Source organism: Coloeus monedula (genome assembly GCF_965178545.1).
Source record: "Coloeus monedula genome assembly, chromosome: 1".
In the NCBI taxonomy this organism is placed as follows: Eukaryota; Metazoa; Chordata; class Aves; order Passeriformes; family Corvidae; genus Coloeus; species Coloeus monedula.
In genome coordinates, this window is record NC_138781.1 from 138,557,838 (window position 1) to 138,576,482 (window position 18,645).

Sequence of the window (18,645 nt, forward strand, 5' to 3'; positions counted from 1 at the left end):
GGGGGTAATGCAGTACTCTTCGGGATGTAGAGTTAATAAACAGCAAACACTGAGCTCGCCAAACTCCTGATACTGTTTTCATGTTGAATACTAAATGCCCAATGTCCAAGTAATGCTATGAATCTTTCAAATACAGAGACATCTTCATGCACGATTGCCCACTGCATTTCTAACAGCATCAGAGAGATTGCATCGTGTGAGTGAGTCCTCTGAGAAATTGTATTGAACACGGAGTGGTAGCATTAACACTTGCTGTCCTGACTGAAAGTGCTGGCTGTTTATAGTAACAGAGATTTTCATCTCTGATGCGCATCTTAAAAGAAGAAACAATAGTTCTGAAAATCACCCAGCTCTTTCAAAAGCAGGTCTTGGTAAACAGAGTTGTACTTGGCCCAGTTGCTAATGGTGCTGTGTTTACTTGTAGTGATTACATTGTCTCCGCCCCAGATATTTCCCTATTATGTGTTTCCATTTTAAAATACAGCTGTATGTTTTCCTCTGCAGTCACAACAGGTGACTGGTGTGTGTGTGTGTGTGATCACTGTGCAAGCAAATAAAGATTTGGGATCTCCAACACAACAGTCTTTCTCAAGGACCTTTATAGAAGCACTACCAGGGCTAGAGCATGGCAGTCTTGTCTCAGGACTGGCAGTTCTCTAAGACATCTGCATTTGCAGCTCCAAGCCAGACTCAGCAAGACGCCATGTTGATCTAGGAACGAGAAAGTCACACCCACTGAGGACAGGTGTTAACCTCGGATGTTTTGTTCTAATCTCACACCATTCACCTTGTTCTTGCCTTGGGCGCCAGAACATTAAGACAACTTTTGCAATGATCACTGGAAATAAAACAAGCCAAGGTTTTAAAATAAAAACTTACTGTTGCTGGATTAAAAAAGCGTTAGGAGTGAAATTTAAGCTGCTTGTATTTCTGCAGGAAATAGTTATTAAAATGCAAATTGGCTTATGCATATTTATTTTGGGGTATCAAATATCTGATCTTTTAGGAGCTTGAACTGTAAATGTATTGATAAAAGAGGATTCATAACATGCTTTAGTGTTGGGCTATCAAGCATAAATCAGATTGTACGTGAAAGCTTATCACCTTGTCTGCACTCAAGTGTTTCCCTCTCTACACATGTATGTGTACATGCTTGCTCCTGTTGGAAAGTCTAATACAATAACTGGTTACACTGGGTCTGGGGATTCCCATAGGATGCCCCTGTGATATTGGAAAGCTGTGGGTTCTGAGGCACGTCACTACAGGCTGTTTTTTCTCCACCAATTACCTCATCCAAGGGAGATGAAGAATTTCAAGGCATAATTACAGACTCCCTTTTCCTAAGCTTTTTGAATTACGATCTTTCAACTGGCTCCATTGTTTCTGTTCAGTATTGTTTTCCATTTTCACCACAATTTCAAGATTAAGACTTAACCCCCTCAGAGGCCCAAAGGCCTTTCTTTTCCAAGTCAGACAAAAGTGGCACACAACAGTTCTTTTCAGGGCCGCTGAGATGGGATGTGATGAAGCACTCTACTGGCCCTGGAAGAAGCAAGAAAAAAACAAACTTCTTGTTGGAAGTGCACAGGGGAGTGATGTGGAAAATCAAACAGAGGCAGTTGAAATCACCTAAACAAATACCCATCTCTCTCCTGGGCAACTAAATCCCACATCAAGGAGGACCTATCCTGAGCATCAGATTTCTCGCTTTCCTACTTTGCCATATTTGTCATTTGAAGTCAGACTTTTCCTCTCACACACAAGCAGAGCAGGCCCTACCCTCAAAGCCCTTCAGGATCAGGGTATAAGAGGATGGGTGTGGCAGCCAGAATCTGCCAGCTACCACTAAGCCTGTGAAGGACTGGTAAGGCAGCATCTCATGTGGGCATTAGTGGAAGAAACAGGAATCCAGAGGGTGCAGGCACAGGCCTCTCTCTGTTGTCCCAGTAACATCAATGGAACTGGGCTGTTGGCTCCAGTTCGCAGTGCTTGGTCCATTGTCTTCCAACTGATGCTTGGCAGAACAAGTCAATGGAAAGCGAATCTTGTACAGTGCAAGTCAAGATGTGGAATAATCACACTATTGCTTTCTGTGGACTAAAGAAACAGCACCAAAGTCAGAAACACCACTCTGCTGGTGTTTACTCTGCTGTACCTGGTTGACAGCAGCAGGCCCCTTTGCCTTCTGGCAGAGCAGAGTTAGTCCTGGCACATCCCTACCCTTTTGTGGAACAACATCCTTTTCTGCTGGGGCTGTTATCTAGAGGTCGCTGTGGGGCTTGCGGTTCAGAGCAGGATACTGGGAAATGAGGGGAAGGCTCTATAGCCATGTCAAACTCAGTGCTTTCTTAAGACAAAAATATTGCTGTAGGGGAACAGAGGTAGGAAGAGAAGAACGGTTTTGTACAGTCCATCTTTGTTTCCCTCCCATATTTAATTCTGTTATAAATATGTAACATTTATGGATAAGGTGATTTTTTGTCTCCCTTTGGTTGAACCCAAATGCTATGTTTGGTATTTTTAAAGGTGTTTAAAAAAAGATGAGGAAACAAACAACAGTTAACAAGAACTGGCTGACTTTTAAACTATGTTTTAAAAGTGTCTCTATAATATGCTAGAAGTTAGGTAGTTGCCTTGCTGCTGCCCTATAGAAGATTTTGCTGCAGCATCTGGCCCATTGACAAAGTTCTAGTGGAGGCTCTTGAACAGAGTTCAGCTTCATTTCTGATAGACATTCATCTATCTACTTGCTTTGTTAGTGCTGACAGAAGTTAGTTTGCAATAAAGATGATTAAAGACCCAGAATTCTCTTGGTCAAAAGATAATATATTTATCATAAATTATACCAGCTCCTTGAGATATGTCTTCTGTCTAATAGGTACTTAGCTTATTTAAATTGGCTATGATGGTGTTACTTCTGAAACAATTAATTTTATATTTCTATGGAAAGTACTTTTTAGCCTTAAAACCAAATACATTACTTCAATGAACAGTTGCTAACAAAAAATGTCACCTTAAAGAGACAGTTTTCAGTGATATCAAGAGAATACAGATTTCTGCGAAGCACTGCAACTTGGACATGCAATAAACAGACATATTGGTGGCTGTGTTATTCAGGCAGGTGCTGGCAGATACTTTTCAGTGAGTGCAGGAGTTGTGTGCTGAGCAGTTGTTGTGTATACTTGCATGCAATCATTGTCCTGCTATATTTAACTGAAATGTAGATCTTTAATCCGAAGTATGCTGAAGCCTCTGGGAACCCTTCCAGTTATTTAATGAGTTTTGGCATGGCTCATACAGTAATAAGCTGTTTTCAAAGAGTGAGTGATTTGCAGGATTAGGTTCTTGGATATTGTGGGCCAAAATGAGCTCCAATTCCAGTGGGTACAGTGGTAAAATCAAGCTTATAGAGCAGCACTATCTCTAGCAGTGATTTGTATTGTGACAATCCATATTTCTTAAACATTGTTAGTGATACTTAGGACAGGCTTTGACTAGTACAAGAATCTTTTTTTCCTTAATTGTGAATTTCCTTCTCAAGTTACATCAAATTTAATTTAATTAGGAAGGAAATTAATGTCTTTCTACTCTCAAAATGTAAAGGTTAAAGGAAAACATGCTTCATTTTGGGCAGTTAGTAGCAGAAATTATGTAGGATTAGACTTGGCAGCTACTTTAATAAACCATGTCTGTGTGTGTAAGTGTGCATATATATATATGAGTGTATATATATATGCGAGACATGCACCCACACGTGTATATATTAAAGAAGAGTTAACCTGTGGTAGCACATAATGTTGAAATTCCGTGTATACAAATGGCTTGGTAAGTATGCATCTGGGATTCAAAGCAAATGGCATTTTTATGTAGTTGCCGGGGTGTGGTGTGGGTTGAGGAAGCTTCAAAAGAGTAGTGTAAACATTTGCTGGAGACATTTGTATTGAAATAAAACAAAGGTCTTACCTTTGTGTGGGATTTATAAGGTAACGGCTGGTAGGAGAAACTATAAAGCCACACTTTCTGTGTATACAGGAATGATGGGATTGATGTTAGTCATTTGAGAGACGAGTCGTTTAACTCTTTGTTGTTATGGTCTGGAGGGAGAAACCTTTTAAAACAGGCTTTTAAAAGACCCGTCACCCGGGTTCTATGTATTGCCAGTATTCGGTAGAAAAATTGCTTTACATTTCTTATTTTGTGCCATAACGCACTCTTCCCTCCCTTCTGCCCTTGGCAGTTTCTGAAACAATGGGAGCCAGAAATGTAAATAGTAATAAAAGGCTTATGTCAGAAGTTTCGTAACTGTAGACATTTAAAGTGTATAAGCTGAGAGACCGCAGCAGGAGTCATGTTGGCTGAATTAAATAATAAAAAGGGAAATGCACTTCTGAGCCTTGCTTTCTCTTAAGGCAGCTTACTGTGTTTGTGTCTTGTACATCCCTAATTATGCTGCAGTATTTAACAAACAGCAATTCTCATAATAGCAGCTACACCGGGGAGGAGTGCCATCCCCAAAAGACTGAGTGCTTTTTCTAGACATGCTCTATAACAAACAGAAGAGTTGTCATTATATTAGGCCACTTGTGAAACTTTCTCAGCACCAAATGTTTCTCAAATTAGTATTTAATTGCCAATGGCATGCCTGAGCTGGAGAGTAGATGGGTGGAACTCTGCCATTAATTGCTCTAATCTAAGATATGCTGACATTAAAAAAAAAGACATCACTATAATGACAACCCAAATGTATTCCAGATAGCAAAACATTGCTAAAATCCAGTTTGCACAGGAAAAAAAAATTCAATCTGTATTCGGGTACAATCATAGTCACTTTTATTAATATAGTTCTAAGACAAGTGTAGACAGGGCTTGGGAGGGAAACAGTGATTTCTCTTCCTGCTACCGTCATTTCTACTTAACTCTACATTTTCTAACCTTGTTAATTCTACTATGCAAAAGACCACAGCAAGGAAGATCTTAAATCTGGGTATCTTCTAAGAAAAGTAGAGCAGCACTCCTTTTCATGGCTGCCCATGGAGTTGATTTGCCCCTTGTCTCATTGAGAGTGGGAGTACATGCATTATGAAGAGGAGCTGGGAAGAGGGGGAAGGTGAGTGTTGCAAAGGGCAAAGCAGGCTGTACTTTGACAAATGGCTGAAATCATTGCTGCTCAGAGCAGGTCACTGCTTTGGGGAGGTGGTTTCTGGTCAGACCAGGGGAGAGAGAAGGGGACTGTCCAGATGTTTTCCCAGATCCTCTTCTCCATAGCAGCCTGCTGCACTGGTGCAAATCTTTAGTCAGGCAAGGAAAAAAGAGACCCTAAAATAAATAATAGAACCTATGTCCTCTTCCCTTTCCCTCTATACACGCCCATGTTTTCCGAATCCAAAGTTAATGTGGTGCTTTACAGGAAAGCTAATAGAGCATTGCATGGAGACAGAAAATGTCCCCAGTATGAATGATCTGTGTTAATTTGAATCTGTCTGTCTGTCTGCGAGGTGCAAATGATATGACAGAAAGTGTAGTACACTCCACGTGCATGAGTGCACAGTCATTGCTCCTCAGAGAGATCCTGATGTATTACAGTGTCAAGACAAGATATTGAGTCTTGCAGCACCTATCTATTATTCATGCTGAATAATCTGTTATTGCTGTATGGGGACTCTTGAAACCATGAAGTCTGTCTTCCCTAGCTGCTCCTACTCTGTTCTGTGATTGTGGAGGCAGTGAAAGAGATGACACAGTGTATGTAGTTGATCAAGGTGGGACAAGATCTTTTTTTGCTTCTCAACTGAGTATGCAGCAGGGGTGGGAGATGTACAAACTGCTAGGTAGATCAAAGCCTGCACATCTTCTCACGTTTGAACATACATTTTGGAAAATCCCTGTGCAGAAGTATGGGCTAAAATATAGGGAGACCAGATTCTGTTTTATGCTAGACTTTGTTCCACTGCTGTGTGTTCACACACACTTTAAACCATTGCCCTGACACTATAAATTATTCTGAAGGCAAATGAAAATTCAGGCTGTCATATTTCAAAGGCGTATTTGCGGTATCTAGCTTACCTTTGGAGCTGGAGGAGATCAACTTGTAATTTGAAACAGAAATAACATTATCAGCTTCAAAATCAGAGTTTCACCTAGGGCCTTTCCCTGCCTCCTTCTTCTCCCCCCAGTTAAAGTTCAACTATTTCATTTGTAAATGCAGCTCTGTGATACAATCAGAAGCAAAAAGGAGGGGCCATTAGCTCAGTCAGGCAAACAAGCTGCTCTGGCTCCATCATAAAGACCCTGACTGTATGTTAACTTCTGCCAGGAGGGTAAAGTATCCCCCACCAGCCCTGCTGGAGCCCTTCTTTATTCTCAGCTGTCTTTCTTAGGGATGTTGCATTCTGGTCACTCATGCTGTTGGTTTATTTTCCCTGTTTGTGGAATGGAGGGGGAGAAAGGGGGTTGTCCTTCATGCTCTTCCTTCAGGAATCCTCCCAGACCCCAGGGGCCTGCTGCCTTCTCCTCTGCCTGATGAAGTGTGCATCAGGTCTGTTTGAGGGAGCTGTTGGAGATCTCTTCTTTCCTGAGTGTCCTTCTGGAGCAGGTTTCACATCCTCCTGGTTCAGGAGATATGTACTGCTGTTTTTTTCTGTCCTTTTCCTTGGTTCACTGTTTTGGGGTTTTATTTTGTTTGGTGTTTTGTTGTTGCTTTTTAAGCTAAGGGCAAATGAAAAGTAGAATGAGGTTAATACACAATTGCCCCAAATTGTTGTGTAATGCACATATTCCTCACTGGGCTGAAAATTAGATTTTGAGTTTTATGCATGCCATCCTGACTGAAAGCTATCAGTGGTATTTCAGTTCATAGTGCTTGCTTTACATCAGAATAGTCCTTGGGAGACTTTGGTGGTGGGAGACCCTTCTCCCAGGACCTGTACAGATGAGACACACCTTGTCCCATGGTGCCAATTGAGTTAAAGAGAGTGAGATGATTAATGGCTATCAAGTCTGTAAGTTTTTGTTGTAGAAGGAGAGCAAGAGATGGATTTCTGAAGCACAGGCAAGCAGGGGACTTGCTAGCTCCGTTGGTTAAAGCATGATGCTCATGATGCTGAGATTGTGGGTTCCATCCCTGGATGGGCCTTTCATTTAAGTGTTGGACCCAATGATGCTTCTGGGTCCAGAATCATCCAGCTCAGATGATTCTGTGATTCTCTGAATGCAATGTCAAGTTATGTGGATGCTATGTAACGAAGAGAACTTCTGAGAAGAGGTCAGGAGTAGTTTTATAAATATTTGAAAAACTCCTTCCCAGTTTGAAAGACAGAATGAGATGCATCTTTAAAATTGAGGGAAGACAGTGAAGGGCCCTTAAGGTGAAACACAGGAGTATCTGTTGATGGGATGGAGAAAGCAGTAGTGTTGATGAGAGTGTGAAGAAAATTTTTACAATAAAAATAAATAGTAGAGTTTATTTTTGTCCCACTGAATTTGAATTGTGAGCTGTCAGATGAACAAGCCATACCTAAGGCAGCTGGGAAGGATGAAGCAAGATGATCTGCACAAATAGTGCAAAGCTACAGAGTAGTTTTGTAGAGTGCAACAAGTAAAGGCTAAAGACCTGACATCCACGTGAAGCACATATTAGGAGGTTTTATCTCAGATTATCTTTAGTCAGTTCCCATGAACTAAGCAACTATGAGCAGGTGGAGGATCTGAGGAGTGCTCCTAGAACACATCTTTCTGGTCTGGCTCTTACAAAAAGGATCCAGTTCATGTATTCTGAACTCTCTGATATGAACCAAAGCATGGTATGTTGGGACAACCAAATAATTCACCTCAAATGTGACCTTCTGATCCAAACTGAAGCACCAATATATGGCTTTCAAGTTTGCCCTTCTTCCCAGCATGGGAGCGTCTTTGCTGGACAGAAGTGGAGGATAAATGTGTGAATTGCCAGAGCGTGCATCATAGCTGAATTAAAACATTTTTATTTTATTTTCCCATCTCTTGTCATGTATTTCTGGAAGTTAATTGTTTGCACCACATTTTAAAAGTAATCTCTCTGGCACACAGATTTTCATCACAGTGAATTGCTTGAGCACAGACTTCTCCTCACAAAAAGGAGTAAAAGGGCTTCCTTTGATGATTCAGATCGATACTTACAGCTACAACAACCGCAGCAATAAACCTATCCACCGAGCCTACTGCCAGATCAAGGTTTTTTGTGACAAGGTAAGTAGAAAGCACAGTTACCATGGATGAAGGGGGAATCTTGTTAGGCAGTTTATTGCTGTATTTTAGACCTAATTAAATGTTGTTTCTTTCCTTAGAGAATTCTATTTTACCATAGCATTTGGACCAGCTGTATCACAAATCTAACAGATTATCATGTAATTATTTTACTGCTTTGCAGCCTTTTGGCCCTGATTCCTCAGCTTGTGAGCAATAGTTGGACTGTTTAAGGACAGCATGTTGTAGGTCATGATTCTGGAATATCAAAAAAGTAATAGGAAGTGCAAATGCAAAGATCTCTACTTGGAAGGTCAGTGCTGATCACAGGCTCATGTACATGGCAGTCTGCCGATGTTGTCCTTTCTAATTCTTACAGCCAGGATAGGTAGCAGGTAAACTTCATGCCAGTTTCTTTGACAGAAAAATGCACTTTTCAGTGAGGGTCTGCTAAGCTCTCTTTTATGATGCAGTGGAATACAGCAAATTCCAGTGACACAGCTGATGGGTCTTCACACCTCCCTTGCTTACAAACGGTTATTTTGGAAGCTTCAATGAGACTTTTATATTGCTAGGATTTTCTTATCAAAAGTAAAATACAAAAATATATTAGCCATTCCCCTTTTGTAATTCAGTAACTATTTTCTGTGTGTGTTCACACCCTCTTAAGCGAAATTTTGGTTTTTTACTATAGGTATGACTGCTCCTGTGTGGGAACCAGTAAGATTTTTCAGCACCTAAACATAGATCATGCCTGAATGAATTAGACAGTGTCATGGTCAGCTGTATATATCACCAGGTAGAAACAGTTGCTCAGAAATGTCGGTGATGATTCTTTGAAGAGAGTGTGACCACTTTTCAGTTTTGCTTAGCATCTACCAGCTGATGACTTTATTCATGCCGAGAAAGATCTTTCATAGGGGAGCTGATGCCTGGATTCTAGTCAAGGTTCAGGGATTCAGGAGCCTACATCTATTTAAGTGACCTGGAAATTTATCCAAATTAGTCTTGCCATCCTACAGGTGGGAATAGAAAGACAAAAGGCCATGCCCCAGGCAAAACGTAACATTAACTTTTTAATGGAAAGGGTAAGAGTTCAACGGTTTCAGGTCTCTGTGTTGCTGTTCCTTCCCCCTTTTCAGTTCATTCCCTGGTTGCTGTCTTGACAACGACATCTTGAGGGCTAATCAGTCAGTTGCGTTAGTGGAGGAAAATCTTTGGAAATAATGAATGTAAATGTATGCACTGAGGTCTTCTTGCAGCCAAAATGCTATGCTTTTAATTGTGACTTTAAATGTCAAATATTGAGAGATTTGAAGCTACAGCTGGGTGTTAAAAGCTCAGTAAAAACCAAAGTAACAAGTCGTTTGCATCTACCTGTTTCTGAAGAGCAATTAGAAAAATTTGAATTATTTAAAATAAGGAAGGAAATTCAGAGCACAAACTCATCAAGGGTGACCTCTATATACAACTGGTGGAGATTTTGAATAATACATATTCATTGCATCTATTGGCTTAATTGGTGCTTCAAATATCCAGACTAGAAAGCAGGAAATGAATGTTCAGTCTATTAATCAAAACTGTCTCAAAGTAGGAGGAAAGATCACAGGGGTAGTTAAAGTGTTATACACATCAAAAATGTATTGGAAGTGGGAACTGAATGGCTCAAGGGTATTGATAATAGGCTATATATCTGTTTAATATAAATGTATGCACACATGTGGAGCTTTTTAACTGAATGCAGGTATAAAAATGACTTGAGCAAATGGAAATTATCGAGATCTATTCACATGACAGTTTGGGCCTTGGTAAGAGACAAATTCTTGCTTCTCTCCAAACTTACGCTGCCAGATCTTTACCAACATCCCTTTGTCACAGGGCTTTTTTAAGTAAATAAATGTTTGGAGAATTTCCACTTGTTGCTGGTGGCACTGGGAGAATCCATCATGCTCAGAGGAAGGTAGCTGGTGTGGCTGGGTATCCTCATCTTTCTAAGATGTCAAAATAAACCCCTGGCTCTGGTTAAGATGGTGCTAAATGGTTCAGTTTCTCTTGCTAGCCTGTGACTCTCCCTCCAGTGACATGGACATAGCTTGCTGTCTCTTTGGGAAAGGCCATGAAGCTGAGACTGTTATTTATTGCCCACCTCCTTGTCATGATCAATTAAAGAGGTACTATAGTAGCATTAAAAAAACCCCAGCAAACATATAATGATCTTTATAAATTCTGAAAGTGTGAACAGCACTGTTAGGCCCCAATCTGACAGCCTCAAAGAGAAGATGATGAGAAAAGTACCTGATTTATTACAATCACCTGGACTAGTGGAACTGCACAGTAAAGTCCTCCTGCCTAAGTATGAAATGTTTTTCATTTTGGAACATGAAAGAAAAAATATTTCTGTGCCTAAGGTGTTATTACAAATGTTTCTTTCTGCAATGGTGGTGCCTCTTTAGGACCAGTATGTGTATTTGTATATTCACTTGGGTAGATCACAGGTAGAGGTGTCCAGTTTTTAAGAACATTCACTGACAAATTTATGTCTTGTAGCTGAAACACAGCATAGCTGTTGTGGAAAGAGTTATCTTTGAAGAAATAAAACTGATGTAGCTAAGTGGTTCTTATTATATATATTTTAGTATTTATTCTGGCAATTCCTTGATTTTAGTAGTAATTTACATATAAACTAGAGAGCAATCCCAACTCACATCCAGTATGTGCTTGGTGACATAAATGTATGGAGATAAATACTGCAAAGGCTGTAAATGTTACTTAACAAATGTTACTTTACCTTACTCCCTATTTGTTCTCCAGTCTTTTGTCCATGTTTGTTTTCCAGTAGGCAATCTTCAAAGCGCTTGTTACAGTCCACATCTTGTTTTCTCAGTGCTAATTCTCTGCCCTTGCAGTCTTTTTATCATGTGTTGATCCCTGATGCTGCATTGTAAGAATATATAGTTTTTATTCCTTAAGTAGGGAAACTTGCTACCAGGCCTATTTATATTTATATATTGCACAATGCTTTAGCCACTGTGTATAAAAGAGCTGGGACTTCAGAGCTATTTGATTTTCTATATGTGATTATCTTGGCTGAAAAGAAGCAGAACTTGACTTGGCAAATACCATAACATTGTTCCAAAATACAATAAATTAATCCAGTTTTCTGTAGTCTGAAAAAAATACATGTTCTTTGGAATATATGCAGTTCTTGCGTCCTTGTTTTTGGTGTGGAACACCATAGAGAAAATGGACAATCATAGAGCAACTCTAATTGCCTATTAATCTTCAGCATTGGAGAGAAGAAGGCTGATGTCTATGTGCCTGCCCAACGAGATGGGGAATGCTTTAGCCTGTACACTTTAGCAAGTGTACACAGGAGCTTCAGAGTTGTGATGGTCCTTATGATGGCAAGGGCTTTGCCAGGCTGGAGCTAGAATGCAAGACTTAAGTTTAAATGAGTTGAAGAATTAGGAAGAAAATACTTTGAGTCAGCTGAAATTCCTAGACTGCATTTTGCTAATGATTAGTAGCAAAAGTACTCCTTGCATATATACAAAGCCCAGATATCAAGGAAAAAATTAAGAACTCATTTCATTATTTCACTGGTCAGAGCATAGTTTATAGTTCCCTATAAGAGGGTTATTTCTTCTGTCCTGAAGATATATGCAAACTGTGGTTTATTAGGTATGTGTCAGATGGCTTAGCTGTCAAAACTATGCAGCAGAAATGCTCTAGTATGCAAAAATCATTTTGTGGTCCATTGTCTTACCCCTGTGATGGTGATGTCCATCATGTAGGCTTGGCTGGCCTCTGCCATGTGCCATGTGGGTTGCTCTGAGCTCAAAAGGGCTGGTAGGTAGTTTTGTGGGTATTGCCTCATTAGTGAGGTGGCTGTGGCATAAATAAACACTGGTGGATGGGAATGGCTGCCCAGCTCAGGGATTGCCTGCACCCCAGAGAACTTGGGGTGTGTTGCCTTGAATGAATGAATGAATGAATAAAGAGAAAACTGTGAAGCTTCACCAACTTCATGGTTACAAAGAATATCACAGAAAATCAGTAAAACATGTATTTTTAATATGTATAAAAGGCTGAGTCCTCCTGAGTTTCTGCTTTCCTGAGAGGAAACTTGCCCTTGCTGCCATGTATGAAATACTTTGGTGGTTCATCCCGTCCCTGTGAGCAGCAGAGTGGCAGCACTGAGTGGCAGGTAGGGCTGCGACCATCTGGCAGAGCCCTTTGTGCACCACAGGTTTCTCAGGATGTGCTTTTTGCCGAACAGTGGCTATGACGTGTATTTTTGCTCCTTTACAAAGAACAGGTAGCCTTAAAGGTTACAAATGTGCCCCTAGAAACAATTTCGATAAGTGCACAACTCTGAATCCTTTGGCTTCTGTGGTTGAGGTCAGTGAGTGACAACTGGACTGGGACCTGGTCTGGAGGCAGTGTTTCTGTTTGACACATTCGTGTTTTTCTAAAGAGCTGTTTCTTCCTCCAGCTCTTTCAGCCTCTGGAAATCTACTGATAGATCACAGCCAGGAGTACATCTTTCCTTACATTCTTTTTAAGCTTGGTTCATTGACTCATGTGTGAATTTTGCCATCTTGAGTGGGTATTTTTTTCTTTCCTTACCTCCCTCCCCTCCCTTTCTATTCAAGAAACTTCTAATTTTAATTTGGAAAAAAATTCTGTAATCTTGCATGCCAACTGTCTGGGAGCATATGGATCTTTATTAGCCTTCACAACGTGACGGGTATTATTTATAAAGTAAATTAGGAGAACTTCAAAGGAGGTGTTGCTGCTTTTTATGTCAATAACAAGTTTTATTTTTTAAACTTGTTGAGAGTGTATTTACATAACAGAAGCTGCAACTTCCCAGGAGTTTCTGGTGCCTAATAGGGCAGTGCTACATTGCTTTCCTATTTCTGGAGAGCTTCTCCTGGTTTGAAATGCCTGTAAGACATTTTCTGTAAGAACCCTTGCAATGTTGGCAAGCTGTCAGCACAGCCTTCTTGACTATCAGTTCTCAAAGGCTCTGCACAGCTGGCTACAGTGGAGCAATGCCACCCCCAGACAAAGTGGGTGGAGGAGAGTATAGGGAAGACCTCAGCACAGACATGATGTAAGATGATAGTAGTCCTGCAGGTGTTTTATGCCATTACATACACGGAATATTTGGCCTGAGCACTCTGTCCATTGCAGAGACACTGGTTTGGGATGCCCTTTGCACGAGTTGTGCTGGCATCAGTCCTGATACAGACTGCACACTGCCTGTCCTGGCTTCTCCAAACCAGCATGGGGATATATGTTCCTCTTGCTGTCTGCAGCCCTGGGAACTACTGGATGTGCCAACCTGAGTCTCAGGCACCGGTGATCCATGCAAAGCCTGGTACCTTCCCAACAGAGTGGACAGATCTGTCTTCAATGGAATAACCAGTTTCTCTTTTAGCATTTCTGTTGTGTCTGTTGCTGTAGTTCCAGGTTTTGTGGAGTACAATGCTCACAGTGGTTCCTCTTTGGGTAATATCTGTGCGTTGTCTTTTTTGCATCAGGGAGCAGAAAGGAAAATCCGAGATGAAGAGAGAAAGCAGAACAGGAAGAAAGGCAAAGGCCAGGCATCCCAAGCCTCATGTAATAACAGTGAGTAAAGCGGGCCTTCCTGGTTGGGGGCTAAGTCATGCTTAACATGCCTCCTTTCACAACCCTGTGCTTTGTGATCCACCTAGCAGCTGAAGGGAAGTTGAGTGCACTCCCTCTGCAGAAAAAGAGTGATATCACCTTCTTCAAAACAATGGCTGACCTGGATTCCCAGCCAGTTCTCTTCATACCTGATGTTCACTTTGGAAACCTACAAAGAACTGGACAGGTAGGAAATAATGAGATGAGCAGGTGCCCACTTGCCATCTGACTGCCTCTGCTCTGGGGCAGGTTTTAGGGAAATAAATCACTATTCCTGGGGGCTGCTTGTTTCAGCTCTCATTTTGATAAATGAAGTTTTGGTGCATCACTTATAAAAGACCTCACAAGACACAAGTACCTTTCTGAGTTCTTGGTGTGAAAAGGGAGTTTATACTTCTTTGACATCTGAATAGTTTGTTACAGTTTTGTCATTCTTTTTCTGGGAAGAAAGAATGAAACAAGTAGTCAAGAATTTTTAAATAGAAGGTTGATTTGTGACTGAAATAAAATCTGGTTTTGAGTGTGCTCTTTGGCTTGGTGAAATGAAGTGCCACCTTGTGGTAGCAGAGATCCCCCTCCCTGTCACAGCTGAAAACAAAGACCAAGCTCTTAGATGTGTAAGAAGGTCAAGAGCAGGGTCACTGAACACCACTACCCATTTTCTGTCGGCATCACCTAGAGATCTGGAAATTCCTTGAAAAAAATATTTTCACTCTTCCAAGTAAAGCTCCATCACACTAATGTTAATACTCAGTATTGGCAGTTATTATCACCAGTAAACATAAGGAAGTCTTTGCTGTCTTGACTCTTTTCTACTTTATCACCTGCTGGGAAGTTGAAAACCTGAATTGGAGGGTCAGCTCTGACAACTTTTTTACTATGAACGTGTTATTTATTAACATTTCAGGGAGTAGAATGAGACCTTTATGCAGGTGTTTATAAAGAAAAATAGTTGATGAGGAAATTTAATATGCATCTTACTGAAAAATAGTAAAATGAGGAAGATGAAATGAAACTGAGTGTTGGAATTGTCAGTTATTTTGAAGCAGTGAGAATTGTGGTTGAGCAAAGCACAAAGAGCGCAGACATTGCAATCGCAGCTGTCACTGCCTTACTCTCCCAAATTGGAAAGACGCCCACTCACATATCAGTGCTGGGTACCTTGTGTCCTCATGGCTTTCAAACCAGAATGTGGATTTGTCTCAAACAGGAGAAGGTGGAAGCATTCCTTAGTATATGTAATCCTGTAAATAATTTTCTAAACTAACTGGAAGATACCCCATTTCCTAGCTCTTAGGCAGCGTTCAGCCATGTCTTTTATTGCTGTAACTCATAGTTACAGACCTCAGCTTTGCACACACACACCTCTGAGCTATTTTCATTGCACAGGTTCAGAAGTGAAGGCTCCCAGTGAGAGCCAAGTGTGCTCCAAGTCCTGCCAGCACAAGTGCTGGAGGCCCACCCGGGGTTCCTTGCCCTGCCCAGCTGGACCAGCTGCGGCACCCTGTGCCTCCACCCCACGCCTGCACCGCAGCTCAGCAGCTGGAGGGCTGGGACACTTGTTGGTGCAGACTTGCAGTGTGGGCATGTTGTGAGGATTTTGGCTGACTGTTCTGTAAAATGTTGGACAACAGACTCTGATTTTATACCTCCCCTACTACTGTCAGCTGCATTTGCTGCTGTTGTAAATTTGGTCCCGGTGACTCTGAGCTATGTGGGTTTACACAAAACTGACTGGGGCTTCTGCCTACAGCCTGTGGAAAAAATGTTCAGCTGTAACATTAGTAATTGTATTTCCATTAGGCCTGTAGTTTAATCTTGTTCTTTATAGTTTAATTAGATTTTCAGATATTATTAAATACATAAAGAAGCTTGTGAGTGGTGTGGCTTAAACTGTATTAGGAGTAATTTAGGCGGGTAGTGATCTGATTTAGAGGATTGCAAAATAATTGGGAAAATGATATAAACCAGGGAAGAGTGTAATGTCTCTCAAACTTTGATATATTTCCGCTAGATGATACTCAGCAGGAGTTTCTCTAAGCCATACTTCTTCCAGATGACAGTTAGAACTATAGGTGTTTGTGTTTTATAGAAGGAAAAGGATTTTTAATAAATGACAAACTGCAAAACATTTGTTGTCTTTTCTCCCTTTTGAAGTTCAGTTAAGCAAGTGCCTGAGTTTTGGGAATAATTGATTTTTATTTCCATCCTTCTAGGTTTACTATAATACAGATGATGAGAGAGAAGGGTAAGATATTTATTGTTTCACAAGCTTTGCAGTTAACAGTTCAAACTCATAGAAAATCTATATAAAATATGAAATCACATAAAACTGATCCCCTTTCTCCCCCTTCCCTCATGTTCTTCCACATAAACTGTCTGCTTTTTATATCTGTATTTTAATACCTTTCCAAGTAACAGGGCCCTAAGGTTCAATACAGGGACAGGACAATATATTTGATAATGAAGCGCTGTCTATGTAAGCATAAGGGATCTCAAATAATTTAAAAACTAGTAATTTTTTATTGAAGCACTGAGCTTCACTGCATTCCTGAAAGCTGTTTAGCAGTGCACACATGTGTATGCAACAAATACAGGAACTGCAGAGAGATTGGCCAAGTGCCAGAAGAGAAAGGCAGAAAGAGAACAGAGAACCTGGGAAAGGAGGAAGGTTGAAAATGGGAGTACCCCCTATCTGACTTTGGAGGGACTGGAAGAACTGATGAAAGTCCCTCTAATAGTTAGAGATGACATGAAATAAGGGTTTTAATATGGGTGGCTGACCTTCAGCCCACAATGTGTGCCAGCCCCATACTTTTGTAAGTTGCTTGAATCCCCAAGTCTGAGATTCTGGAGTAACATAATTACACTCCCATAAACCTGCAAAAAGTGACCTGTGATAGGGAGTGGCCGAGCAACTGCAGTTGACGTTGACTCGAAAACATGAGGCCCTTTTTATTTCTCTTTGAAACGAATGTTCTTCGTAAGGCTTACAGTGGAATTTGAGAAACAAAGGGGTTTATTTCACCAAGCAATAGCCACCCCCTTTCCTCAATATTTAAACAGTTAGGGGCCTTTGGGGTTTTCAAATTAGTGTGTAACATCAGAACATATTTTTCTGTCACCTGTCCCAGCCAGTCAGTCTCGGCAATTTAAGAGGCCTGGATAGTTGCAAATGCTTGCAGTTTCTGCTTTTGGTGCTACTTGAGTAGCCAGTGGGTGTTTTTGCCAGAGTACCAAGTGAGTAATGACTGTTGCTGTTGTCTCCTCTTCTACTGTGAGCACAGTTTTACTGTGACATGGTCCCTGTTTTGTGTATTCTAGTAGCAGTGTCCTGGTCAAAAGGATGTTCCGGCCCGTGGAGGAAGAGTTTGGTCCCTCCCCTTTGAAACAAATCAAAGAAGAAGGTCTGAAAAGAGGTAACAGTCAATTCTTAGCAGTTAAAAGTAATTCTGTGGGACTCAAACCTCAAGCTGGGAAGGGTAGGTGTGGCTTGGGCAGAGTCGGTTGTTGGATGCTAGTGCAAATATGGGTAGATGGGAGAAGAGATCTTTGCATCTGCCAGTCTATAAGGAGGTATTTTAACAAATGCTAGAAATTACTTAAAAGAAAAAAACCAAAGGACTGTGCTCTCTCAAGAAGGCATCAGGACACAAGTGTATATAAAAAAAGCTAGAAAGTTTATTGGTTCCTCGCCAAGCTACATAGTTCATAAAAGTTCCAGTACCAAATCTGTGATGGTCTGTTTTTAACTTTTGCTCATCTTTTCTGTTCTGTCTGGGATCACAAGCAAATACTCAAGATGCATTGGGTCAAATACAGAGACCTTAACAGGCAAGCTCCTGCTGACTGCAGACTTAGATTGGCTGGAATAAAATCTCAGAAATTTCCTACCCTATTAGACATATAAGACATGGAGAGACATCTTCCATCAGAGCTAACTGTATTGTTTAAGAGTTTGTTTCCCTTAACTGTTTTTACTGCCCAGGTGGATATTATTACAGTTGCATTTCATATACTCTACCAACTCCTGTTTTCCAGTCTGCTACAAGTGAAGCTTAAGTTGAATTAACATTGAAGCAACTGCTTAGGTTGAGCTGTTAAACTTTGCACTGGAGGTGGTTTTGTCCACAAAGTCTGTTTTGTGTACAGTTACTTCCAGTGCAGTGCCATTGGTGGTAACTTCCTACACTGTCACAGTAAAACACCATGGATAATATTTGCCATTCCTTCAGTCTCATGAGTTCTGTCATGTAAATTTGTTGACAAACTTAAGTAATTCAAACTTGCAAGTATTTTGAGGTTCACCCGTCAGGTTGTGAGACAACAAAGCAACAATGTACAGAAGGGTTTTTCTTAGTTGCACCATCCGTAAGACTCCTTTGAGCTTTATAGAAATGACTTTCCACAAGCCTTCATTTGCAAAGTTTCTGTGTTGGTTAGGGTGGTGTGCTTGAACCAAGGGAAGCATAGAAGATTATAGGATGGAGACTGGTATCTTCTGGACATAAATGTGAACATATGATTCTTTTAATTAAATCTTAAATTAATTATGTGAGGTCAGCATTGACTATGGACTTGCATTTGGTTGACTCAAGACCTTAGCCAAATTCACATTATCAGGGCTCTATCAAGCAGAAGATGACAGCCATGAGGGCTACATAAAGAACTCTCATTTCCTACAATTTCACCTGGGTTTCCCAGCTGGAAGCCTAGGAAGTTGCCTGCAAGGAGGTATTGGTTTGCTTT

At 40.8% G+C, this 18,645-nt stretch overlaps 1 protein-coding gene across 1 annotated transcript in view; it reads left to right on the top strand.

The window, feature by feature from the left end:
• The window catches only part of GRHL2 (grainyhead like transcription factor 2), a gene marked incomplete at both ends in the record, with an annotated part of 51,625 nt that overhangs the window by 19,825 nt on the left and 13,155 nt on the right, over positions 1-18,645 (top strand). The window contains 5 exons of the mRNA XM_082287471.1: positions 8,065-8,223; positions 13,770-13,857; positions 13,944-14,083; positions 16,113-16,144; positions 17,221-17,315. Coding sequence (XP_082143597.1) covers positions 8,065-8,223; positions 13,770-13,857; positions 13,944-14,083; positions 16,113-16,144; positions 17,221-17,315 — 514 coding nt within the window. The remainder of the gene's footprint in view (positions 1-8,064; positions 8,224-13,769; positions 13,858-13,943; positions 14,084-16,112; positions 16,145-17,220; positions 17,316-18,645) is intronic.